General features: G+C 43.9%; 1 protein-coding gene and 1 pseudogene across 1 annotated transcript in view; one reads left to right on the top strand and one right to left on the bottom strand.

Moving 5' to 3' along the window:
• The window catches only part of THRA (thyroid hormone receptor alpha), a 181,444-nt gene that overhangs the window by 9,196 nt on the left and 144,769 nt on the right, over positions 1–27,479 (bottom strand). The window contains exons 3-6 of the mRNA XM_063959761.1: positions 16,810–16,871; positions 11,889–12,019; positions 7,597–7,744; positions 7,154–7,359 (exon numbers count right to left, since the gene is read on the bottom strand). Coding sequence (XP_063815831.1) covers positions 7,154–7,359; positions 7,597–7,744; positions 11,889–12,019; positions 16,810–16,871 — 547 coding nt within the window. The remainder of the gene's footprint in view (positions 1–7,153; positions 7,360–7,596; positions 7,745–11,888; positions 12,020–16,809; positions 16,872–27,479) is intronic.
• Positions 24,068–24,186, top strand: LOC134894751 (5S ribosomal RNA; annotated as a pseudogene).

Raw genomic sequence — 27,479 nt, 5'->3', positions numbered from 1 at the left:
GTCTGCATGTAGTATAGCATTCAGATATACTGTATCTGCATGAAGTACATCATTCTGATATACGGTATGTGTATCTTCATGTAGCACAGCATTCTGATATACGGTATGTGTATCTGCATGTAGCACAGCATTCTGATATACTGTATGTGTATCTGCATGTAGCACAGCATTCTGATATACTGTATGTGTGTCTGCATGTAGCACAGCATTCTGATATACTGTATGTGTGTCTGCATGTAGTATAGCATTCTGATATACTGTATCTGCATGAAGTACAGCATTCTGATATACGGTATGTGTATCTGCATGTAGCACAGCATTCTGATATACGGTATGTGTATCTGCATGTAGCACAGCATTCTGATATGTGTGTCTGCATGTAGTAGAGCATTCTGATATACTGTATGTGGGTCTGCATGTAATACAGCTTTCTGATATACGGTATGTGTATCTGCATGTAGTAGAGCATTCTGATATACGGTATGTGTGTCTGCATGTAGTACAGCATTCTGATATACGGTATGTGTATCTGCATGTAGCACAGCATTCTGATATACGGTATGTGTGTCTGCATGTACTACAGCATTCTGATATACTGTATGTGTTTCTGCATGTAGTACAGGATTCTTATATATGTGTGTCTGTATGTAGCACAGCATTCTGATATGTGTGTCTGCATATAGTAGAGCATTCTGATATACTGTATGTGGGTCTGCATGTAATACAGCATTCTGATATATGTCCTTTGATAAAGCTGCCATGTGATAGCGAAACGCATAAGGTAGCCAGCCTCTGGACCTGGGCATTGCCAGATCACTCTGCAGGAGACCTTGCGGCAGCTGGAAGCCTTGGGAAGCTCCAGCTACAGCATATGTGGACAAAGAACAAAGGGATATCTACCATCTTTTGCGTAGGACTCAAGTGCATTTGGACCTCACTAAGTGGAATACCCAGCTGTAATCACAAGGAATTGGTAATTATTTCCCTAAAGGCTAGATGCTTTTTTACCTATTGCCTAAAGGATCTCATACGACAGATTTGAACTGTTCATTTATATTACTGGCGGATGTATGTGCCCTAATAAGTGATTGATTGGTATCTAGAGACTGGCATCAAGGCTCAATTAGAATTTGAACTTATGAACTCATGCATGCACATGTGTATTTTTAGATATATGTGTGTTTTTGATTAAATTATATGATTTTTTATTTAATCACCTGTTTCTGTGTTTTGGTGCTGTTCATTTGTTTATTTTGTAATGTATTATGATATATATGTGTGTCTGCATGTAGTACAGCATTCTGATATATGCGTATCCGCATGTAGCACAGCATTCTGATATATGTGTGTCTGCATGTAGTACCGCATTCTGATATGTGTCTGTATGTAGTAGAGCATTCTAATATACTGTGTGTGTGTCTGCATGTAGTACAGCATTCTTATATACTGTATGTGTGTCTGCATGTAGTATAGCATTCTGATATACTGTATCTGCATGTAGTAGAGCATTCTAATATACTGTATGTGTATCTGCATGTAGTACAGCATTCTGATATACTGTATCTGCATGTGGTAGAACATTCTAATATACTGTATGTGTGTCTGCATGTAGTATAGCATTCTGATATATTGTATCTGCATGTGGTAGAACATTCTAATATACTGTATGTGTGTCTGCATGTAGCACAGCATTCTGATACATGCATGTCTGCATGTAGTACATTATTCTGATCCATGTGTGTCTGCATGTAGCACAGCATTCTGATATACAGTATGCGTATCCGCATGTAGTACAGCATTCGGATATAAGTGTGTCTGCATGTAGCACAGCATTCTGATATATGTGTCTGCATGAAGTAGAGCATTCTGATATACTGTATGTGTGTCTGCATGAAGTAGAGCATTCTGATATACTGTATGTGTGTCTGCATGAAGTGGAGCGTTCTGATTTACTGCATGTGTGTCTGCATGTAGCACAGCATTCTGATATATGTGTCTGCATGTAGTAGAGCATTCTGATATACTGTATGTGTATCTGCATGTAGTAGAGCATTCTGATTTACTGTATGTGTGTCTGCATGTAGCACAGCATTCTGATATGTGTGTCTGCATGTAGTAGAGCATTCTGATTTACTGTATGTGTATCTGCATGTAGTACAGCATTCTGATATGTGTGTGTCTGTATGTGGTACATCATTCGTCTGCATGTAGTACAACATTCTGATATACTGTATCTGCATGTAGTAGAGCATTCTGTTATACTGTATGTGTGTCTGCATGTTGTAAAGCATTCTGATATATGCAGGGGTTAAAGTGAGCCGGAACGGGGCGGAACTGCATTCCGTCAGTTCCGTTCCGCCTCCTCCGGCTCACCTAACCCGATGGGTGCCTTGCGCAGAAGGAGATGCCGGGCGCCCGCTGAGATCGCCCGGCTCTCGTTCTTCACAGCGGAAGCCGGAGCTCACTACTGAGCTCCGGCTTCCGTCCCTGTCAGTGCGCGCTATGAGAGAGACATCATGACGTCTCTCTCTCATAGTGCCGAGGAGCGGAAGCCGGGAGGACTGCTGCGGTCGTACGTGGGAGCGAGGCTTGGTAAGTATGGTGTGTTTTTTTTTTTTTTAAATATGATTCAGTGTAAGAGGCGCTGGTACTGGGAGCACACTACAATGGAGCAAACTATGAGGGGGCAAACTAGACATGGGCTAACTACTGGGGGCAAATTACTAGAGGCAAACTAGACAGGGGCTAACTACTGGGGGCAAATTACTAGAGGCAAACTAGACAGGGGCTAACTACTGGGGGCAAATTACTAGAGGCAAACTAGACAGGGGCTAACTACTGGGGGCAAATTACTAGAGGCAAACTAGACATGGGCTAACTACTGGGGGCAAATTACTAGAGGCAAACTAGACAGGGGCTAACTACTGGGGGCAAATTACTAGAGGCAAACTAGACAGGGGCTAACTACTGGGGGCAAATTACTGGAGGCAAACTAGACAGGGGCTAACTACAAGGGGGCAAACTAGAGAGGGGCTAACTACTGGAGGCAAACCAGATGGGCTAACTACAAGGGGGCATTACCACAGGGGCTAAACTACTGGGGGCTTTTCTACAGGGAGGCATTACTACTGGGAGCATTACTACAAGGGGGCAAACTAGAAGGGGGCTAATCTACTGGGGGTATAACTACAGGGGCATTACTACTGGGGGCTAAACTACAAGGGGGCAAACTACTGGGGGCTAAACTACAGGGGCTAAACTACTGGGGGCATAACTACAGGGGGGCTAAACTACTGGGGGCATTACTAACGGGGGCAAACTACATGGGGGCTAAACTACTGGGGCCATAACTGCAGGGGGCATTACCACTGGGTGCTAAACTACAGGAGGGGGGAATAAACTACATGGGGCAAACTACGAGGGCTAAACTACTGGGGGCATTACCACTGGGGGGGGGGTAAACTACTGGGGTCATAACTGCAGGGGTATTACCACTGGGGGCATAACTACAGGCGACATTACTACTGGGGGCAATACTACACAGGGGCATTACCATTAATGGCATTACTAATGAGGGCATTGTAAAGGGGGCACTTCATAAAGGGCGTCACTCCTGGGGACATAAGGGGCACTACTACTGGGGGCATTGCATAAGGGGCACCACTACTATGGGCTCTATATAAGGGGCACTACCACTGTGGGCACTACCAGTACAGTGGACATTGCATAAGGAGTACTACAACTGTGGGCATTGTATAAGGGGCGCTACTGCTGTGGGCATTATGTGTATTACGGGGTGCTACTACTGTGGGCATTATGTGTATTAGGGGTGCTTCTACTGTGGCCATTATTATTATTGTGTGACCACGCCCCTTTCTTTTGAGACCACGCCCCTTTTCGGCACGCGCTATACCTTTATTACATGGGCGCTGGGGGGAGAAGGGTGAGTTCCACCACCTCGCTAGGACCACTTTAAGCACTGGATATATGTGTGTCTGTATGTGGTACATCATTTGTCTGCATGTAGTACATCACTCTGATACATGTGTGTCTGCATGTAGCACAGCATTCTGATACATGTGTGTCTGCATGTAGCACAGCATTCTAATATATGCGTGTCTGTATGTAGTACATCATCAGCGCTGCAAGTATGGCGGTACGGGGCGGTATGGCAAGAAATTCCCAGCCGGTACGCTGTACCGCAGGGCCGCCACCTTGCAGACACTGGGTGTGGAGAGAGGAGAGCGCAGCATGCGCCTCTCCTCTCCTTCCCTTCTCCTTCCTGCCCGAGTCCCCGGAGCCTAGCGGCGGCGGCGTGCACTGAAACGTCGGTTCGTGAGCCAATCAGGAGCCGCCGCTGCTGGACTGCGAGCCCTGATTGGCTCGCGGACCGGCGCCTGATCCAATATACAGGATGCTGCCGCCGCCACAGAAGGATGCGTTGCAGAGACCGGACTGAGGGCAGGAGAGTGGCAGGAGAAGCGCGTGCTGTGCTCTCCTCTCCCCAGCAGCAGGCCAGCAGTAGAAGACAGTGCCACCCCAGGCAGCAGCAACAATGGTGAATTGCACTGCTGGGGCATATCTGGCACTGTGGGGGCATATCTGGAACTCTGGGGGCATGTGTATTTGGCACTGTGGGGGCATATGTGTATCTGGCACTGTGGGGGTATATCTGACACTGTGGGGGCATGTGTATCTGGCAAAGTGGGGGCATATCTGGCACTGAAGAGGCATATGTGTATCTGTCACTGTGGGGGCATATGTGTATCTGGCACTGTGGGGGTATATCTGACACTGTGAGGGCATGTGTATATCTGGCAAAGTGGGGCATTTGTGCATCTGGCACCGTGGGACATTTGTGCATCTGTTTATCTGGCCCCCCCATATGTGTATCACGTCCCCATTTTCATTGACCACGCCCCATGTGGCATTTGGCCACACCCATTTGGCGTGCACACACAGTACCTGTAAGACATTTTTTCTACTTGCACCACTGTACATCATTATGATATATGTGTGTCTGCATGTAGTACATCATTCTGATACATGTATGTTTGCATGTAGTAAAACAATATTTGATGTGCAAGTAGTACTGCATTCTGATGCTTGCGTCAATCAGTGCAATATATTACTAATTTCCAGAGTTCACCTTGCTATGTCCTTAATGCAACAGTACACTCAAAAATCTATCTAGCTGTGTGCTTTGGCTTTTCAGCCTACATTTTCTGAATTCTAGTAGTCACCAATACAAATACAGTAATGCTTTTGGGTATTCATTCTAGACCTTGCACCTACACAGCACTAAATAATTATTACACACAACAGCTTGTTTGAGTTCAGTGAGTTTTCTGGCTACAACCAAAGAGTAAAGGAGGAAGTCTGTACTGTATATACAAATATTGTCAGTGCATAAAATGGCCAGCTACCATGCCTAGATGAGCACACGAACACAGGGCCTGATTCTGAGATGGATACAAAGTGGCTTTATTTACAGGAAGCTGCGGAAGGCAGAGTTGCTGCATTATTTGTAGGCAATTGGGAAGTTGTACTCCCCAGCTGCATATCTGTCCACAGCCACTACAGTCATTACTAGTGTCTATTTGTAACCATATAACAAGCTGCAGCCATCTCAGCCTCAGGCCCAGAATGCAAGAACTACGACTCCCATAATACCGTGGTTCTACAGGACCAATATGTCGGCCTGTATATCCTTGACTACTCATACACTGGTCAGTAGACTGTGCTTTGCCAGTGGGTGAAAGAGAGTGGGTGGGATAACATATGCCGTTTGCTCTCTACGAGAGGTCACAGCCTCTCCATCTGCACAGGATGTTTGCTTAAGGAAATCAGAGAATCCAGACTGTATCCTGCCATGCACATAGAATAAAATCTGTATTTCACTGAGCCTCGCTATAATATCAAGCATCATTGTTTCTTCTAAATTGGGTACTATGGAAATGAAATCGTTAATAAGAGGAGTCCATGAAGAGTGCACTGGTTTGGGTCACATACAGCAAGAGATATCCAAAACTACTAAGCAACATGAATGTGTCATAGAGAAATATGGCCTATTTCAGAGTACTTTGCTTGGATAAAGTGTTGTCCATGATTTCTACAGAAGAGACAGGGCGAACAAATGGCGTTATGAAAGTGACAGGTTCAGAGAGACCGTTTGACGAAATGTACAGGGCGCTAAGGATAACACTACCCTTGGATACGAGAAAATTGCATTACTGTCTCTACGTGGAACCATTCAATGACTTGGGTTCCAGTCAGTCTACACATAAGGTCTACTACCTAACCACATCTAACAGCCACTGCTCTGACACACAAACAAGCATACAGTACTGGAGGCAGACATTTTACTGTCTAAAGTAACTTTCTTTCAATTGTCAATACCCGACCATTCACTTGGAAGTTATGCCATCACCTTGATATAGAGCATCCAATCAGATATTTAATTTCATTACAATGTAGATGCAGAAAACACCAAAAAGCAATATAAAAGGTACCAAAAGACAAAGGTCCGGATTCAGGGGTGGGCGCTGGTGCAACCGCTCTTACGTCTATTGGTAGGAATAGCAGGCGCGCTAATATGCTTGTTCTAATTTCAGCCTCCCTCTTGTGTACTAGCGTGCGCCTGAAAATGAAGCACTGAGATGCTCACTGCAAGCTGTAACACCGCTGGTGATCCTAGACATGCCCCATTGACGCTTGTCAGCTGCAGTTTTTTTCCGTCTGGAGAAGGCTTCTGTGCACCTGAGGACACAGTCATTTTCACTGACAAGTCCATGTCACTCCCATAACACGCTCATGAGGCGCACTGTTTTGTGTGTTTACTACAGGCCCCCTCCTAGTCACCACCCAGGAACACCCATCACTTTTTCGCTACATTTCTGATACTGTCTGAATCAAACATATAGGCAGAATTTTGCGTACGCTCAGGGTGACATATTTCTGATTTTTTTTGGGGTGCATGCGCAGTAGCAATTAATTGCTCAGTGATGCCTACATCAGCATGGCGCCCAGTTTACTTGCACCTCTGAATTAGGCCCAAAGTCTTTTAACACTGATGATCTTCTGAAGGTGCAGCTTTGAAAGATAGACAGCCCATCAGGACTAGCTCTTCTACATCGTAGGCATTATGTCTCACCAAGAACTTCCTGCGCTGTTTCCAGTGGCTGCCCTGTGCATTGGTGCTTCGGTGAGCTTCTGTCACAATGCGGATCAGCTCCCACTCCTCGCTACTTGGCTCAGGACGCTGCTGCAGAGTCTTGATCATCTCCTCCTTCCGCCGCCGTTCCCGATTCTCCTCAATCAGCTTCCGCTTGGCTACCCGCTTGGAATCATCCAGGACAACTGCAAAGAATGGTACAGGGACATGATCAGCGTACAAAATGGAAACGATAAGAGGGCTTGTGTTATTACATGGAGTGTAGCAAGTGTATCTGATGTAGAAGGACATACATGAACAAATATAAGAAACAAAACACAAAAAATGATTAAATATTTAGTATGCTGCATTTATCAAATATTAATTTTTCTTTCATCTCATTTGCAAACTACCATTATTGTCATGATCATCATCATACTTACGGTCCATTGCCATGCCCACAGCGATACATTTCTTAAAGCGGCAGAGCTGGCACTGATTCCGGGTGATCTTATCAATGATACAGCAGCCATCATACTTGCAGGAGTATGAGGGATGCAGGTTCTTCTGTATGGTTCTCCGAAAGAACCCCTGCAGAATTATGAATAGAGTCAAGTTCAATCATAATCGTGGCACTCACCAAGCATCTCAACAACTACACTCCCTCACCCCCACCTTTGAACCTTTGTTTCATGGACTTTGCATCACATTAGACTTTGTTTTTCAACATTCAGATAACTTATATTTGCTGACTTGTACGGTACCTTCAACAGCTTTTAATAAAAATGTATTGATTTATATTTCTCCTTTCATCTTCATGTATTTATATCATCAAGCTTGTTTATTTTCATTACCGACAGATATAGACCACATTCTAAACCAGAGTTTCCCAAACTCCACCACTACAGTCCAGGTTTTAACGCTATCCATTCTTGTGCACAGGTGACTTAATTAGTACTTCAGTCAATTTGTTATAACGATTTGGACTCAAGCATGGATATGCTTCAAATCTGGACTGTACTGCAGAGTTTGGGAAACTCTGTTGTATACTGTATTGGGTTTATAAAAATGCAACAGGAAGGCCATGTCTGATGGGTGCAAATACATGACTAAAAAAACACATGAATGAAGGTATTCAATTAGCGAAAATGCCTGTGTTTTAACAGTTTTGCCGCACTCTCCATCCACCAACATCTCAGATTATTCTCACATTCCAGAGGTGAGCAAGATAGTCTTCGATGTAATGTGTGCAGCTGCACACTGCTGATATTTAACTAACCCCCAAAGAACTACCTTGTTTCACAATTAATGCTCGGCTTCAAATTCTGCATTACCACGCATGCACCTTCCTTAAAGGTCACGTGTCACCATGAATTCATTTTTTCAATACAATTGTATGTTTGAAAGAGCAAACAATCCACCCCCGAAAAAAAGAAGCAAAACAACAGTTCTCCACATATCAAACTTATAATTTCTTCCAGCGGTTGTTGTAGTTTTAGCAAATTAAATGTTTTAACCTAGTTCCTGTCTAAATTAAAGGGCCCCATACACTGGTTCGATATTGCCTGTTTTCATGCAATTGAGACGAATTGCTGAAATGGATTGCATGAAAAGTGTCACATTGCATGCCCTTTTTCGTGCGATTGCAATGCAATGCGCATTCCCGTGTGTCTGCCATCGCAATCGCAGATCACACATGCTGCACGTGAGATTTCTCTCAATTGTATGGAAATAGGTTTAATAACATTAGATTGCATGAGATAAGTCACATGTAAAAATTCACTCAAGTAGCAAATCGCAATCGCAGGTCTCCAGGGAAGCTCCCGGCCAGATTGCAGGAAAATTGCATGGAAGTCATTGCTGAGATACATCTCCCTAGTGTTGGGGCCTTGAAAGATGGTCATTTACAAGTTGCTTCTGATGCCCAATGTAATACACCTTGCTTTTGCCATGGTAAGCCTAGGTGGTCCATCTAAGTCACGTCATGGTGTCTGCTTCCCCCATTATCAGGAGTTGTCTCTGTTACTCAGAAGAGTGCTTAGGTAAGCAGAGACTTTATCAAATCTGAGCACACTTAATTTCACCTTCTACTACTACTTTATCACTAAACCTTTCATTGAATTACACTTTAGCCTTTTTATTCAATGTAGTCTTATTTATGGCTTACATTAAATATGAGAGTTACGGTCAGGGCCGGATCTAGGGGGGGGGCGAAGGGGGCGACCGCCCCCCCCCCCCTAACACAGTCATAGCCACGCACACTTTTGAGCAGAAGAGAGCTCTCCGGGGAGAGCCTGAGGCAGAATGATGTGCTGCAGCTTATACCACAGCAGCACAGAGGAGCCAGGAGAGCAAGGGTTACAGAGCATTTGCCCCTCACTTGCTGGTGTGTGGGTACTAGGGCTAATAAATGCAATTACCCCATAGCACAGTCACATATACATAGAACAATCACAAAGCTCTATCTCAGTCTCACTCAAAAAGTTCAGTCAGAATTTAGAGAGGAGGAGTTAGGATTGCAGATGGGAGGAGTTGGGACTGTAGAGGGAGGAGTCCAGATTAAACAGTAAACCGCCACCCCTAAAGAAAAGTCTAGATCCGTCCCTGGTTACGGTACATCAGCACTGTACTTATTACATGTGGCTATTGTGAGTGTGACTATTTTCTTCTTACACTGATATGTACATCTCATTATTTGCAAAACATTTCCAACTGAAAACAGGACAAGACCCAAATATTGCCACCTAAAGATGGGTACAGACTAGGCGACGTGCTCTATAAGCGACGTCGCCTAGTGTTTCCCCTCCAGGGATGGGGCAGTCGGCGGCAGTGCATACACACTGAGCGACATGGTGACCATATCGCTCAGTGACGTCATGCAGCGGCCGGGCCGTGAACAACTTGCAGGAGCCGCGCATTGCTCGGCGGCGGCATACACACTTGCCGAGAAAGTGAGCAACGTCACTCAGGAAGGGTGAAAATAAGCGACGTCGCTCATTTTCTTGGCAAGTGTGTATGCACCTTAAGACCTGGGGGTAATTCAGATCTGATCGTAAATGTGCTAAATTTAGCACGTCTACAATCATTTACTCTGACATGCGGGGGGAGGCCCAGCACAGGGCTAGTCCTTCCCACATGTCAGGCCCTACCCCCCTCCTGCACAGGTGCAAAAGCTTTTGCACCTGGCGAGTAGCTTCCTGCCAGCGTTCAGGAGATACTACTTGCCGCGGCCCGCCCCCCCCAATGGTCCGGACATGCCTGCGCTGTCCAGACCGCACCCCATCAATGGTGTTCTAACACCATTGGCACACCCCCTCCTGCCCTGTGACTGACTCTGCCTGTCAATCAGATAGCACCTCACTGGGCTCCCAGGGTGTGCACGCGCAGTGCGGCCACTGCGCCTGCGCACGCCACCAAGGGCGTCAGACTGCGATCACTGCCGCTGCAGCGATCCAGTCTGAACTAGGTCCCTGATGCAAAACAAAGGAGTGACATATCATTACAATAATTCCGGTCTGCAAAACAAAATTTCCTTTTTGCACTACTCCACAATAAGAGACATATTGGTGGAACTAGGGGGCTATGCAGAGATGGACGCAGCACAGGGCAAGGCCGCCCAGCATGTGTGTTGCGCCACCCCTTGATGCATTCGCAATTTATCTGGAACACATTGATTAGAGGACGACCCCTGCCTGTGCACCCTGGCTCCACTGGCAGGTTGTCTGGTGCCATATTTTGTCTTGCAGCGGCAGTGTGTGATGTCACGCAGTCACCTCAAAAATGGTCTGGACACATCTGCATTGTCCAGACCTCGCCCACCAAATGCCGCAGCCCCGCCCCCCCAACACTCACAGCTGTCAATCAGGATGTGATTGCATATTCCGGGATGCGATCGCATCATGACAGCCTGCGCACTTGCACTGCAGCTGGTACGCAGACCCCCTGGATGCAGCCACTGCATACAAATGGCCGGCTGCGTCTGGGTAGAATAAGGCACTTAATCCGTATTTCATGCGGAACAGCTTAAATCCACCCAACTCCTTCTCTCTGCCTGTGCAAGCTTCTAAATGTGCAAATGCAGCCGTCTTGCTCTGTAAATCTATGTGCCTTGTGGAAATCTAAGCACGGATGTGGAAACTAAGGTGGCCAGCAGGTTCACATTTGCATTGCTGAGCAGCCGTTCTGCATCACGTAAATGACCTGCAGAAAGTTTCTGTAGGCCCAGGCTCAAAAAAAAAATTGTAAGCTTGACCGGGCTGGGAAAATCTGTGACCTCCATATTCAGTTATGGCTGTGCGAAAATAATTTAATGCACTGTAAAAAAAATATAATGAATAAACAATTGGCTTTTAGGCTGTTTGGTATTTCATATTTTAAGAACATCAATGTAGATTGCTGTGAAGTCATTACATCCACATAAGTTACTTATTTTCTCGCTATGGCATCATAGCTCATAGAGGCATTTTAACTATAGGGGATGTGCAGTTGTTATGTGTGGATGTACCCAATAATTACGGTGGACCAACACTGCATACTTTTTAGCGTACTTCTATAGAGTGTGAGGCAAAATGTTAGTGGTTGTGTTCTGACTTTTTCTCCAAAACCTCACAGTCATTGCTGATAAATGAATTGACCCCATAGACTCGTTCCCTGGTGTTCTCCAAATGAGCACTTTCCTATACATCAAGGTGTCAGCCATGAAAAGACAGCAGTGAGCCAACAGTATCTCACTCACCTTACAGCCCTCGCAGGTGATACATCTGTAGTGGTACCCTGTGGCCTTATCGCTGCACACCACACATGGCTCATCTTTGTCCAAGTAACTAGGGATGTACCCTGCAGAGAGCAGAGATACCGAGCTGTCACCTGTGTTATCGGGTGAGAGGAGGGGACAATCTTATTCAAGCCGTTGACATATAATCAGACTGTTTGCGGTACGGACAGGCTGAATGTCCAATATCTCCCTTAAAGCTCTACCACCATCCGGATATAGTTAGCCATAAAAATACATCAATAAGATAAACCACGCAATGTGATATAAACTAGGATTAGCTAACAAACATGCAAAATACAAAGAGATACTTAGACGCTCTGACACAATCAAAATACATATGCAGAATACACAGCCAGGGAAATAAATGCAACAGAGGAACACAAGAAAGCCTGTTCATTGTGCTGTAAGTAATTATCGAGTGTCTCTCCCTTCTGAATATCTCTCTCGCCATTTCGGAAGCAATTATGTTTTATAACTCTGAGATCCTGTCTGGACAGTGCAGAGATGGTAGTGGGATGAGAGGGGTGAAAGAGCTTGTTTCTTCTATGGAGGGGTAAGAACGTGGGAGTGAAGCTTAACAGTGGCATTACAAGAGATATTCTGATCATAGTATAAGAAAGAAATAAAGAGAATACTACACCAAATAAAAGTATGTTGGGCAAGTGTGTCAAGGAACACCTAACTGTTGTACTTCCACAGAAGGCCAGGAAGATATGTACTGTTTCTACATATCTAATATATAATAAACAATATAAATACCCAACAAATGTCTTGATTTTCATTGGACAGTCTTGATTTCCAATGGGCAACAGAAAGTGATAGTTGCACCCAATAAGTGAACAGAACAAAAGATAGTCATTCATTCTCTACGTAACATAAAATTGAAAATTTCAATTGGGTTCCATTTTCAGGATAAGGCTACTCAGAAACTTGCTCTGTCCCAATCAGAGTTTGTAGGATGTCATATTTTTATAGTTTTACTGATTGGTACAATTTTATTTGTTTGTACAAATGAACAAATATAGGAAGACTTTATATGGGATGGAGGCAACTGTAGGAATGAACCAGTAAATAGCAGGCAACGTAGACGTCGGTTACAAAGTGTAAAAGCAGCTTTATGAGGGGCCTTATTCCGACTAGTGAGTGTTATGGGGAAAGGGTACTTGGGTTAGCAGGTATTACAGCATGCCACACAAAACTGTCAGGAAAGGGGAATTAGGCAAAAACTAACCATGCCCCTGATCCAACGAACCACGTTCACATTTTACAGAGGCCATACTCTTCCAAACAAGGAAGTTCAACACCTTTCAGCCGCCTGGAAATGTAGACTGTTGCTTGAAAATTGGGACTATTGGTAGGTATGACATAAATAAAACCTATATTTAAAAGTAAGTGTGATATAAACATGTGACATAAAAAGAAAGGCAGGAAATATAAGAAATGACAGTAGTAATGATACATAAGAAGCAAAAAAGGGATAATTTGTAAGAAGTGCCATAGGAAGTTTATATTGAAAAGCTTCATAAGGGAAAGTAAGAATTATAGGGCTAGATTTACTAAGCGGCGGCTTTGGCAAACTGACGGTATTTTTTAAATTTTTAACGTCACAATTTAAAGTGGCAATGATAATAATACAAAACCAGCATGTTTTACATTTACTATTAGTGCCATTTTAAATTTCGGATGAAAGCCACCATTGAGTAATTCTAGTTTGCGCCTAGAGTGTTACCTAAAGAATAGTAAGTAGAATAAGTAAAATTAATATGAAACTTAAGGAGTTAGAATGTGAATTTATATGTAGGGGTTGTCTTGATATGTCTCTACAATTCACCCCACTGTTTTCTATTCCGTTGTGAATACATTTAAACAACTGCAGAGATCCATTCCAGGAAAATGCTATTAAACTTCAGCTTCCATAAATTTCTAAGAAAAATAATAGGATCTATTTTAAAGATTGCCACTAGTTACAACTGGGAAGCTGTCCTGGGAACATATTGGAGCCCTTGTTATCTACTGTAGTATGAATTAGGAGGGAGTAGGGGGATAGGTCAACAGACATTAGATCGATTGTCAATAGGTCAACACCATATGGTCGAAATGCATTAGTAAAAGGTTAACAGTGCTTAAGGTAGACAGGTTCAAATGGTTGACAATGGCGACACACATGGTTTGGGGTTTTTTTTTTCCAACTTTTTTTTTATCATTTATCATCCATGTGGACTACAATTGGGAATAGTAACCTGCCGGAAGAGCGGTGAGTGAAGCGAGCCCACAAGGGAACACGTTTCTACTAGTTTGGCTTACATGTGGTTAAACATACAAAATGACATATCTACCTTTTTACTGTGTCAACCTTTTGTACCTGTCGACCTTTTGTGGTGTCTTTTTCATGTTGTCCTACTGCATGTTGACCAAATGGGGTCGGCCTATGTCTGATCGATCCATTGATCCACACCCGGGGCATGGTTATTTGGAGAGTTAGTAAGACATATAGGCAAGCTATATGAAATAGTGTGTGTAGAAATAGGTACAACAGATTGGGTAACAGGACTTATAGCGTTTCCTTTAGAGTTGTGCAAATAGTTTTTTGGCATAACCTACATATTTCCAATATGCAAATACACACCAAAAATGCGTTATTTGTAGGCTTGTGCCCATTACACCTGGAGGCAAAAATGGGCACACAGGGGAGGGAAATTAAATACCGAGTACAGGCATGACATATTAACATAAGTGTGACATAAATAAACATGGATGCATTCCAGATACACCTTTTAAGAGGCAGATATCCTGCATTTACTAGAAAGCTGGTGTATGCAATGATGACTTATTAACATTTGCATACAAAGCGCCAGTATATTCATATCCACTTTACAATGATGACCATTATCATCTTCTGATTGGCTGCACAAATGAAAACTAGCGTTATAAGGTGGTTACAGGAAAGTGGGAGGAGTTATTGGAAAGGTTACATGACACTACAGGAGGACTTATAATGAGGGTTATATCACAGAGTGCTAAAGGAAAGCCAGCATTACAGAAGCAGTTACAGGGTGGGTAACATGACACAGTGGGCCTGATTCAGAGTAACACGCAACTCCGATGTTGACCGGGTTGAGTGATCTTTTGCTAATGTGCATGCACGAAAAACCCTAAACACTGTTAAGGAGCAGGTGTTACATAGTGTATGCACAAAGGCGCTTTTGTGATTGAGACACACGGTATCAGAGATGCCTTTGAAAGTGCTGGGATTTCCTGGGCAGTGACTGGGAGATATTAAACAGACGCTAAGAGTTGGTCCATTTTATGGGCGTGTTATGGGAGAGTAACTAAAGTGTCTGCATACTCAGATGCTCAACTCTTCACATTGGAGGCCAGACTAAGATGGTAAATTTGCACCTGAAAAAGGTCTGGAGCAAGTTTTGACCTAAAGACGCCCCAGGCAGTATTACAGCATGTACAGACACTGAAAGTGGGTGTCTCAGTCCTTGCACATTCATACAAACAGATGTACAGATGTAGCCACGCTTATCTTGGCTTCTCTGCTGTGCCTAGGCACACCATGATTTAATACATCAGGGAAGGACTATATAGCTGCATTTGCATAAAGTCTCAGAGACGCAGCCATGCCTGCATCCACTTCTGAATCAGCCCCAGTGTGAGGAGTTATAGGAAGAGTTATATGACACAGTAGGAGCCGTTACAGGCAGGATCACATAACAACAGTAGGCGTGATGTGGTGGTAATGTGAATGCATCTGTTGTTATTGGAAGGATTACATAACACTATGGGGGTCATACCGAGTTGTTCGCTTGTTGTCGATTTTCACTATGCTGCGATTTGTTGCTAATTGCGCATGCGCATGGTACGCTAAGTTATTTTACACAAAACTTAGTAGATTTGCTGGTGTTCGAACGACGATTTTCAGTCGCACTGCTGATCGGTGAATGATTGACAGGAAAGGGGCGTTTCTGGGTGGTAGCTGAGCGTTTTCCGGGAGTGTGCTAAAAAATGCAGGCGTGCCAGGTAAAAACGCAGGAGTGGATGGAGAAACGGGGCAGTGGCTGGCCGAACGCAGGGCGTGTTTGTGACATCAAACAAGGAACTAAACAGACTGAGGTGATCGCAATCTAGGAGTAGGTCTGGAGCTACTCAGAAACTGCAAGGAAATATTTAGTAGCAGTTCCGCTAATCTTTCGTTCGCTATTCTGCTAAGCTAAAATACACTCCCAGAGGGACGGCGGCCTAGCGTGTGCAATGCTGCTTAAAGCAGCTAGCGAGCGAACAACTCGGAATGAGAGCCTATAAGAGCAGTTATGAGTGGTATATCATACCAGGAGGGCTTTACAGCGAGTTATGTGACACAGTAGAAGGAGTTACAGGGAGGGTTACAAGACATAGGAGGCATTATAGTGATAGTTACATAACACAGAAGGAGGAGTTATAGGGATGGATAAAAGACATACTCCGGTATCCTATTAGCCCCGATGCCGATTCGGCCGATCAAAATGACCGGATATAGCAATCTATGACCAATGGTCATTATTCCAGTATCCAATGAAAGGCCATTTTGAGCAGCCGAAATTGGACCAGCGATCACACAAAAATACATGGGATTGGGGATAAGTCCCCAATCCCATGTGTTATCGTGGCTCTGGCAGACCCTTATCACAGAGAAAACGATGCCAGCATCGGGGCTAATAAGATAGTCCCCGGCGATCCTATTAGCAGTGGTAAAGTACAGCTGCTAATAGGATACTGCCCATAGTGGACGTTAAAGGAACTGTAACATGATATATAGTAGCAGGATGAATTATAGGGTAAGTTAAACAGCACAAAGAATATACACCCCATATACCATCCTCAGTCACTTACCACCTACCTGACATACCGCTTTTTCCCATACATTGGCTGTTCTTTCTTTTCCGCTTCCCATCCGGCCACCTGTATAGGTAAAGAGACAATAGAAGTCAATTTAGGAGAAGGTACAAAATGTTCAAAATAATTCACTAGCCTTTTGTACTCAGACATTATGGGAAAGAGACTAGTACTGTGGACTCTTGTTAGTCACGTAACTAAGCAGGTATTAAACACCTTACCAAGCGGGACACCACCTCACACACCCACATGTTTGAAAACACACACCGCCTTGAACTTAAATGCATGTGGATTACTATTTTGTGTTACTGTGTCACTCACTGACTAAAATATATATCAATGTTTCAACCTGAGGAGGAGATGACTCACATCTCCATTTGGAAACTTATCTGCAGAGATTCTTGATGCTGTATGACACTTATAATACTGTATGACACTCATGACCCTGTATGACACTTATATGTTCAATACTACCTTTTGTAAAAGGTAGATATTACGGGATCAGTACGTAATCCCGCTGGATGGGATCCCGGCGGTCGAAATACCGACGCCGGAATCCCGACCACACAATCCCGACAGGGGTGGCGAGCGGAACGCAGCCCCTTGCAGGCTCGCTTCGCTCGCTACGCTCGGCACACTATTATATTCTTCCTCTATGGGTGTCGTGGACACCCACGGAGGGAGAATATGTCGGGATGTGGCGGTCGGGATTCCGGCGTCGGTATTTCGACCGCCGGGATCCCGTCCTGCGGGATGTTGACCGCATCCCGATATTACATGTAACATACTGTAGCATCAGGAGATATGAGCTTTGTGCGTATAATATAAGCAAGCATGTCTAAGACTGTATTGTTACATGCAGACTGCATGTTCTATATACATATGACCCACGATTTGGAGATAAATAATTATCCCTTTAGTATATAATAGCATCCAAGGGAACAGAGAGATGATTATTTTTATTCCCAGTATAAATGTCTATTAAACAATGCTGCAAGGCATATGTTTTGCAGCTGCACATTGGAGAGCTGCAAGGGAGGTCCCACCCCGCTCCCAGCCTACATAGCTCTCACTTGCTGCCTTCTACACACGGCCATAGCCTCTCTTCTACCCCAGCCAGCCGGCAGCCCCACTCCACACACATAGGGCTGGGTGGTTGGGGTAAGGGCGGATGATGCTGGAGACACTATAATCATGAGGATGGAGATACACATGGGGTTCATGAGGCAGGAGAGGACGTTGAGGAATGGGGTTGGTGAAACACAGGAGGGATGAGGCTATATGGAAGCCACACTAACTAACGACCTGGTGAATGATAGGTCAGAAAATAATTAATCAGGTATAACAACACCAGGCATGTGTCTTGTATTTGGGAACAGGCTACATACTCACCAATATTATAGTCTTTATCTATTGTGGAGAAGTATAATATATCCCCTACTTGAAATTGAGTCCCAGAATGGTAATCCGCTAAAACCTTGAAAATTCATCATACTGATAGAGCACAATTTCAGTGGCACATTGAAATTATGCAGATGATATCCCCCCCCCCAAAATAAATAAATAAATAATTAAATAAAAATAAAATACAAAATAAAATAAAATGTTAGACATCATGTTCATCTGTGTGTACAGAAAAAAAAAGACTGCAGCTTTTATACACTCCTCATTTGTGTAACATTTAAAGGGACACGTAATGTGCTCTGTACATTCCTTTTGCCTGATACTCTGCAGAGGCAATAAGAGGTTACATGTGCATTCTATGGAATGTTTCTACAGTATGCACTGTGGAATCGAGTGGGATGAGGAATAATGTTTTTTTCTATACATCTATTCAGCCTACAGAAATGTGCTTTAAGGGAAACATTTTTTACATTGATATGTATTCTATCTGCGTCAACCCACAATGCAAGAGGCAGAATACATCATACAGATATGAGTTTTCTTTGTCTGAGTCTTCCAGAAAGTGATATACAGTTATTTTATCTCACCCAGTAGTTGGAGGAGGAGGACACATGTACAATTCCCCTGTATCATACCAAAGGAGAGCAACTGTACAACCGATGTATACACACACACACACACACACACACACACACACACACACACACACACACACACACACACTTGCCCTGTCATATATAGACACACACTTGCACTTAGTGCCGGGCTGGGGTTTGAAGGGCTCACCGGGGGAATATAGTGGTAGGGGCCCATGTTAAAGGGTGTGGCCAGCTGCTCCAGCAGTTTGGCTAACCATTAGAGAATGCACGGTCTGGGCCCCTTGATAAATATATATAGTAAATATTGCTAGATCATGCATGATAATGTACCAGGTTAATAACAGCAATACACTGTAGAAAATATACCATAATCCTGTGCAGTATGAAGTAACCTACACCAGGGCAGAAACTAGGATTCTTGTCACCCGGGCAAGGCAGTAATGTGGCACTCTCCCAACAAACACAGATCTATTTACTCTGGGACATATTCCATATACAGTCAGGTCCATAAATATTGGGACATCAACACAATTCTCATATTTTGGGCTCTATACACCACCACAATGGATTTGAAATGTAACAAACAAGATGTGCTTTAACTGCAGACTTTCCGCTTTAATTTGAGGTATTTATATCCAAATCAGGTGAACGGTGTAGGAATTACAACGGTTTCTATATGTGCCTCCCACTTTTTAAGGGACCAAAAGTAATGGGACAAACTAAACAAATCCTAAATCAAACTTTCACTTTTTAATACTGTTACAAATCCTTTGCAGTCAATTACAGCCTGAAGTCTGGAACGCATAGACATCACCAGACGCTGGGTTTCATCCCTGGTGATGCTCTGCCGGGCCTCTACTGCAAATGTCTTCAGTTCCTGCTTGTTCATTTTCCCTTTAGTTTTGTCTTCATCAAGTGAAATGCATGCTCAATCGGATTCAGGTCAGGTGATTGACTTGGCTATTGCATAACATTCCACATATTTTCATTAAAAAACTATTTGGTTGCTTTCGCAGTATGCTTTGGGTCATTGTCCATCTGCACTGTGAAGCGCCGTCCAATGAGTTCTGAAGCATTTGACTGAATATGAGCAGATAATATTGCCCGAAACACTTCAGAATTCATCCTGCTGCTTTTGTCAGCAGTCACTTTATCAATAAATACAAGGAAACCAGTTCCATTGGCAGCCATACATGCCCACGCCATGACACTACCACCACCATGCTTCACTGATGAGGTGGTATGTTTTGGATCATGAGCAGTTCCTTTCCTTCTCCATACTCTTCTCTTCCCATCACTCTGGTACAAGTTGATCTTTGTCTCATCTGTCCATAGGAAGTTGTTCCAGAACTGTAAAGGCTTTTTTAGATGTTGTTTGGCAAACTCTAATCTGGTCTTCCTATTTTTGTGGCTCACCAATCGTTTACATCCTGTGGTGAACTCTCTATATTCACTCTTGTGAAGTCTTCTCTTGATTGTTCACTTTGACACATATACACCTACCTCCTGGAGAGTGTTCTTGATCTGGGCAACTGTTGTGAAGGGGTTTTTCTTCCCCAGGGAAATAATTCTTCTGTCATCCACCACAGTTGTTTTCCGTGGTCTTCCGGGTCTTTTGGTGTTGCTGAGCTCTCCGGTGCGTTCTTTCTTTTTAAGAATGTTCCAAACAGTTGATTTGGCCACACCTAATGTTTTTGCTATCTCTGATGGGTTTGTTATGATTTTTCAGCCTAATGATGGCTTGCTTCACTGATTGCTCTTTGGATCTCATATTGAGCAATATATTCCAAATGCAAATGTCACACCTGGAATCTACTCCAGACCTTTTACCTGCTTAATTGATGATGAAATAATGAGGGCATAGTCCACTCCTGTCCATGAAATAGCTTTTGAGTCGGTTGTCCCATTACTTTTGGTCCCTTAAAAAGTGGGAGGCACATACAGAAACCGTTGTAATTCCTACACCGTTCACCTGATTTGGATGTAAATACCCTCAAATTAAAGTGGAAAGTCTGCAGTTAAAGCACATCTCATTTGTTTAATTTCAAATCCATTGTGGTGTATAGAGCCCTAAATATGAGAATTGTGTTGGTGTCCCAATATTTATGGACCTGACTGTAGATGCGCTCCCTATAGTTGTACCCCCTATAGATGCTTTCCCAATATATATGCTCCCAATAGATGCACTCTTTAAAGGTACTCTGCAAAGATGTACTTCTTCTAGATTTACTTACGATATATATTTCCCATAAATGCAGTCCCTATGGATGGGCTCACTATAGATGCTCTCACACACTGTAGTGGCTGTGATCTCCCATGCACAGAGGTGGCCGCCCTGGGGCCGGTGTGTAAGGGCAGTGGGCTGCTGCTCTGATGATCCTCAGAGGAGCAGGATGTGTGGTCAGTGCTGGCACTTAGCTGCTGCTTCCGGTGTCTTTGTCTCTGAGTACACTCACAGCAACTGTCCTGGCGTGTGATTGGAGGAGAGCCTTGGGGGTGGGGCCATGCACAGCTTGGTATAGAAGTTCCAGCCCACTGACTGGCTGGAACACTGCAAAACTTTTCCAAGGTTTCCCCAGCCAGGGAGAGACTGAGCGCCGACACCCACACAGGCTGCAGCAGCGACGCTGGGAGCAAGGCACACAGCAAAAGCTGCTGTATGTATGCCGGTGACTGGGAGAGGAGAGGATGCGGCAGTGTTGGGGGTGGGGAAGTGGGACAGCGCCCGGGGTGTGTGCTCCCTAGGGCCACCCCCCCTAGTTACGGCCATGCCTACACTATGCAATAATTCAAGTGCAAAGTCTGGAACCTGATCTGTAGAGGAGAAGATGGTGCCCGCCGGGTGTTTCCCCTGTACCCCTGTGGGCCAGTCCAACCCTGCTTGCAGCTTTTAGTGAGGATAGCCATTTTCAAAGGAAATATAAGAATTGCGCAGATAACATGTTCATGGCCTCCACCAGTGGGAGGTTCAGAACATGAGTTTTATAAGCTTCCTCTGGTTGTGTCAGCCGACAGTGACAGAAATACAACACATCATATATATAAATGAACTTCCCTTGTTCATGTCACCCACCAGTAGGAGGTTCAGAACATGAATTATATAAGCTTCCTCTGGTTGTGCAGGCTAACAGTGACAGTTATAGTGCATAAAATATCTATCTATCTATCTATATCTTTATATATATATATATATATATATATATATATATATATATATACACATACACACTGCTCAAAAAAATAAAGGGAACACTTAAACAACACAATGTAACTCCAAGTCAATCACACTTCTGTGAAATCAAACTGTCCACTTAGGAAGCAACACTGATTGACAATCAATTTCACATGCTGTTGTGCAAATGGAATAGACAACAGGTGGGAATTATAGGCACTTAGCAAGACACCCCCAATAAATGAGTTGTTCTGCAGGTGGTGACCACAGACCACTTCCCAGCTCCTATGCTTTCTGGCTGATGTTTTGGTCACTTTTGAAAGCTGGCGGTGCTTTCACTCTAGTGGTAGCATGAAACGGAGTCTAAAACCCACACAAGTGGCTCAGGTAGTGCAGCTCATCCAGGATGGCACATCAATGCGAGCAGCGGCAAGAAGGCCTGCTGTGTCTGTCAGCGTAGTGTCCAGAGCATGGAGGCGCTACCAGGAGACAGGCCAGTACATCAGGAGACATGGAGGAGGCCGTAGGAGGGCAACAACCCAGCAGCAGGACTGCAAGCCACAAATGTGCATGTGTCTACTCAAACAATCAGAAACAGACTCCATGAGGGTGGTATGAGGGCCAGACGTCCACAGGTGGTGGTTGTGCTTACAGCCCAACACCGTGCAGGACGTTTGGCATTTGCCAGAGAACACCAAGATTGCCAAATTCGCCACTGGCGCCCTGTGCTCTTCACAGATGAAAGCAGGTTCTCACTGAGCACATGTGACAGACGTGAGATCGCGTCCTCCTATCAGACTCTGAACTCCGGCTGCACCTCCGCTATCTAGTTGCCTAGCAACCGCTAGGTACAGCGGTAATATGCGGCTCCATAATCTCGCGAGACCACGTCCTCCAATCAAACTCTCAACTCCGGCTGCACCTCCGCTATCACGTTGCCTAGCAACCGCTAGGTACAGCGGTAATACGCGGCTCTTTCCTATTGGTTAATCACGCCACCAGCCGCTTTTAAATATCATCCCAACCCACCCCACCATACGGAACCAGGAAGTGAACAAGCCCACAGGGTGAAACGCGTTTTCTGCGGGGAACTCCGTCCACACAGTCACATCATGGCGCCATCCTAACGGATCAGAATTAATTCACTGGAGATTCGTAAGCTCCTTCCAATTACTTAGATTATCCTTATTGTAAGGACCTTTGCCGTTAGACCAGCCAGCACTCAGCCTCTTTGTACTTGAGGCCATTCTGTGAGTCACCCAAAATCATTTGTTTTTTGCCAGCAATCGTTTTGGTCAGTTTATTTATTATCTGCTCTGATATTTCCTCCTAGGGACAGGGACATACTGTTTAAGTCTCATCAATTTGCTATTAGGACTCTGTATGTCTGCAACAGGATCTTAGTCTTGTCCTGTGCAGCATACCAATTATTTCAATTTTTGTGTCATAACAACTGGGTACATTAACTCATATAGCTTTCCCCATTAGGGGTATATTACTCACATCAGATTGGGTCTATTTATATGTAGTTCATATACCTCTTATTGTCTCAAATTTTTAAGGGATATATTATTTGTATCGACACTATCATTTCGCATGGTACAGTACACCTAGCAGTTTGTTTTATGCTGCCGGTACCGGGTCACAATACCCAATACAGCTTACTCTTTCAGTTTTTCAATTTCTGTGTTTATGTGTATGTCTATCTACTCTTTAGGGGCTATAAAACCATTACTTGCCTAAGGTTATAACTTTCATACGCTTAAGACCGTCTGAGGTCGGTCATTGGGCTCAGCCCCACCTAATTGTGTATACCTCCTAATGACAGCTTAAACCTTTGCATTACTCTATCACAGATATTAACCTTATATCTTCTTAATCTGTGTTCACCAATTTTCGTGGACTCTCATTCACGATTCTCGGGATAGAGTACCACACCAGTGGAATCTCCTAAACCGGGTCTAACGTGGAAAGCAGATCCACATATTTTCACGTACTGATCTCATCCGCAATTTCCCTTTCCTATCATCTTTTCTCTCAGTTTCAATTTCCTATATAGGTGCACTCTCATTGGTGTACACATAAATCCCTACGACCATACCACGCTGTCAGTGCCCGATCTCGTCCGATCTTGGAAGCCAAACAGCGTTGGGCCAGGTTAGTATCAGGAGAGGTGACTGCCTGTGAATACCTGGTGTGGTAGGTCAGGAATTAATTTCCGCTCTTATGTGACCAATACACACCAACAGCAGTATCACCACTAATTTTACTTTCTCTTTCCTCTATTACTTTCAATATCTATATCAACTGACCATTACTTCTTGCTCACAATTCCTGCCCGCAAATAGGGCCATGGCATGCTGTTAATACTCAGGTGTATAATTCCTTGAGTGGTGACCACTGATTACCATTCCAGCTAGTCTTAGCCTAATTATTTTGAAACTGTGTTGTGACAAAAAAAACCCGGTTCCATTAATACAGAATTACTGTACTGGTCAGGGGAAATGGGGGTATGACTACTCCATGTCTACAACCCTTTCCATACTCTTACGATTTAAGAGACCAGGACATTTTTAATTCCTCAAGAATCTCCGGTTATGTTTCAAGATTTGTGGGAAGTTCATCTTGTTTTAACTTTATTAATAAAAGTTATATCTTAAAATATTCTCTTTAATACTTCCAAAATAAAAAAAAAATTTCTATTGTTTTTTATTTAAGAGTGCGCCCACACAAGAGCCTTCTGTCCTCTCCCATTGCATAGTTTACACACTTCTGGCTCTGGGTGCACCACCAACCAGGACTGTATATTACTGATAACATATATTGTTATCTCCCCATTTAGGGCAATACACTGTCCAATTTTGGTCTTTTCTCTGCTATTTTTCTAAAATATTGTATGGAATCTAAACCTGTGCCCGATCGCCCCCTGTCTACCAGAGTCTGGAGACGCCAAGGAGAACGTTCTGCTGCCTGCAACATCCTCCAGCACGACCGGTTTGGCAGTGGGTCAGTAATGGTGTGGGGTGGCATTTCTTTGGGGGGCCGCACAGCCCTCCATGTGCTCGTCAGAGGTAGCCTGACTGCCATTAGGTACCGAGATGAGATCCTCAGACCCCTTGTGACACCATATGCTGGTGCGGTTGGCCCTGGGTTCCTCCTAATGCAAGACAATGCTAGACCTCATGTGGCTGGAGTGTGTCAGCAGTTCCTGCAAGACGAAGGCATTGATGCTATGGACTGGCCCGCCCGTTCCCCAGACCTGAATCCAATTGAGCACATCTGGGACATCATGTCTCGCTCCATCCACCAACCAATGTATATATATATATATATATATATATATATATATATATATAGATATATATATAGATATATAGATATAGACACACACTAGCTGGAGTACCCAGCGTTGCCCGGGATTATAAGAATGTCTGTTTACAAAAATAAATGTAAATATTAAACACACAGTATAAACAACATTGTACATAGCTGAATACCCGTGCTTTACTATGGGATGCGGATGATAAATTAGAGTGATAGTTGTTCGTCAATTTACGTTGGTTGGAGATCTAGTATATAGGCATATCTTGCTTCCCTGACACACTTTGTGTAGTGGCCAGACGCCTTTTTGGTCCCCTGAGGGACCCTGCTCTTCCCACTTACAACTCTCAGTCCGTGGCTTCCTGCTGCCTCCATTCCCCTCCTCACATCATGTCAGTGCCTCTGTGAAATTCTTAATTTCTTTTACAGTTTCTTATATAGTGCAGTACATTATGTATCTCCTGATATACTCTGTGCTGCTTCCACTATATATATCTCAGTGTGTGGGTTTGTGCTACCTGCATTCCCCTCCTCACATCATGTCACTGGCCCTGTCACATGTAGCCCTTTCATCATTGACATATCATGCATGTCCTGTTATAGCCTGTGCTGCTGTTCCACCCCTAGGGGTGCTAGGGGTGTCTGACCCCCACAGTGTTTGTTTCCAGAGTGAAAGTCATATGTGTACCCAGTTTGGTGTAAACTGCTGCAGTCATTCCAGAGTTATCCTGTCTGCTGAAATACTCAGTGCTGCCTCACCCCTAGGGGTGCTAGGGGTGTCTCACCCCACAGTGTTTGTTTCCAGAGTGAAAGTCATATGTGTTCTAAGTTTGGTGTAGACTGCTGCAGGCATTCCAGAGTTATGCTGTCTGCTGAAATACTCAGTGCTGCTGCCTCACCCCTAGGGGTGCTAGGGGTGTCTCCTCCTCCACAGTGTTTGTTTCCAGTGTGCAAGGCAGATGTGTACCAATTTTGGAATACATTGGTCCAGCAATTCTGGAGTTATGTTGTCTCCTGATATACTCTGTACTGCTGTCCCGCCCCCTAGGGGGGCTAGGGATTTTTTATTTTTTTAGTTGCCTCTGGCATGTTTTAATACGCTTGTATGCCAAATTTCACGATCTTCGCTTGTAAACTGTGGATTTGTATAGAAAGACAGACAGAAGGACAAATTTTCACTTTTATATAGTAGATCAGTGACGTAGCACGTCCCTGTAGTAGATATATACTACCTCTGTTCATGTCACCCAGTAGTGGGAGGTTCAGAACATGAGTTACAGAATATAAGCTTCCTCTGGTTGTGCAAATATATTATGTGCAACAGCACATAATATATTTACTACCCTTGTTTATGTCACCCAACAGTGGCAGAAGCAGACCACATGTGATTTACACTTTCTCTGTTACCCAGCAGTGGGAGTGGCACAGCATAAATCAAGTTTAATAATTAGTGTGGAGTAATCCAGCTCTTTCCACAAGACAGAAACCTTTGCAAATCCTATGATACTGTGGAAAACCAAATTTCCCTCCATGACAGAGGCTATCTGAAAGAAATAGAACATATATGACTCAAACATTAAGTCTTCATACATGTCCTCTTGCTCCTTTATTGGGGTTATGTAGTGGTTAAACAAGTATGGTCTGTTTGGTTCTTTATGGAGTTTTCAAAGACAGGAATGTTATTTTTGGAAGTCGACATAGGGTACTGATTGCGGAGGATCCATGCCAGGTTTGCCATAAACAACTTTGATTTCCACCAGATGCGGGGAAAACCAAACCAGAGATAAACTTGCACAGATGAGAGGAAGGGAGAGAGGCTGTCAACGGAGCGAGCAGCCCACCTCCTTCTACTTTGTCTAAAGCAAAAACAGAAGGATGTACTGTACATAGCAATGCATGAACAAAGGAGGGAAAGGTGGAATGTAGAGAATAAATAAGAAATACAGTCAGTAAAAACTGGCTAGATATAAGAAAGACCGTGAAGGACAAGAAAGGGAGCACAGAAATGAGTTATAGAAAAGGACAAGAGATAAGCAAGGGAGCAAGAGAGGTAAAGAGACTTGACATACAGGAAGCTAGTGATAAGGTAGAAAGATAAAAGGGTCAGCAGATAAAAGGTATACTATATAGCTAAAGATTGGTGAAAGAGAGCAAAGGTGATACAGATAAGTATATTCA

The sequence above is a fragment of the Pseudophryne corroboree genome, chromosome 3, assembly GCF_028390025.1.
Source record: "Pseudophryne corroboree isolate aPseCor3 chromosome 3, aPseCor3.hap2, whole genome shotgun sequence".
Taxonomy (NCBI): Eukaryota; Metazoa; Chordata; class Amphibia; order Anura; family Myobatrachidae; genus Pseudophryne; species Pseudophryne corroboree.
This window is presented reverse-complemented; position numbering and strand designations above follow the sequence as displayed.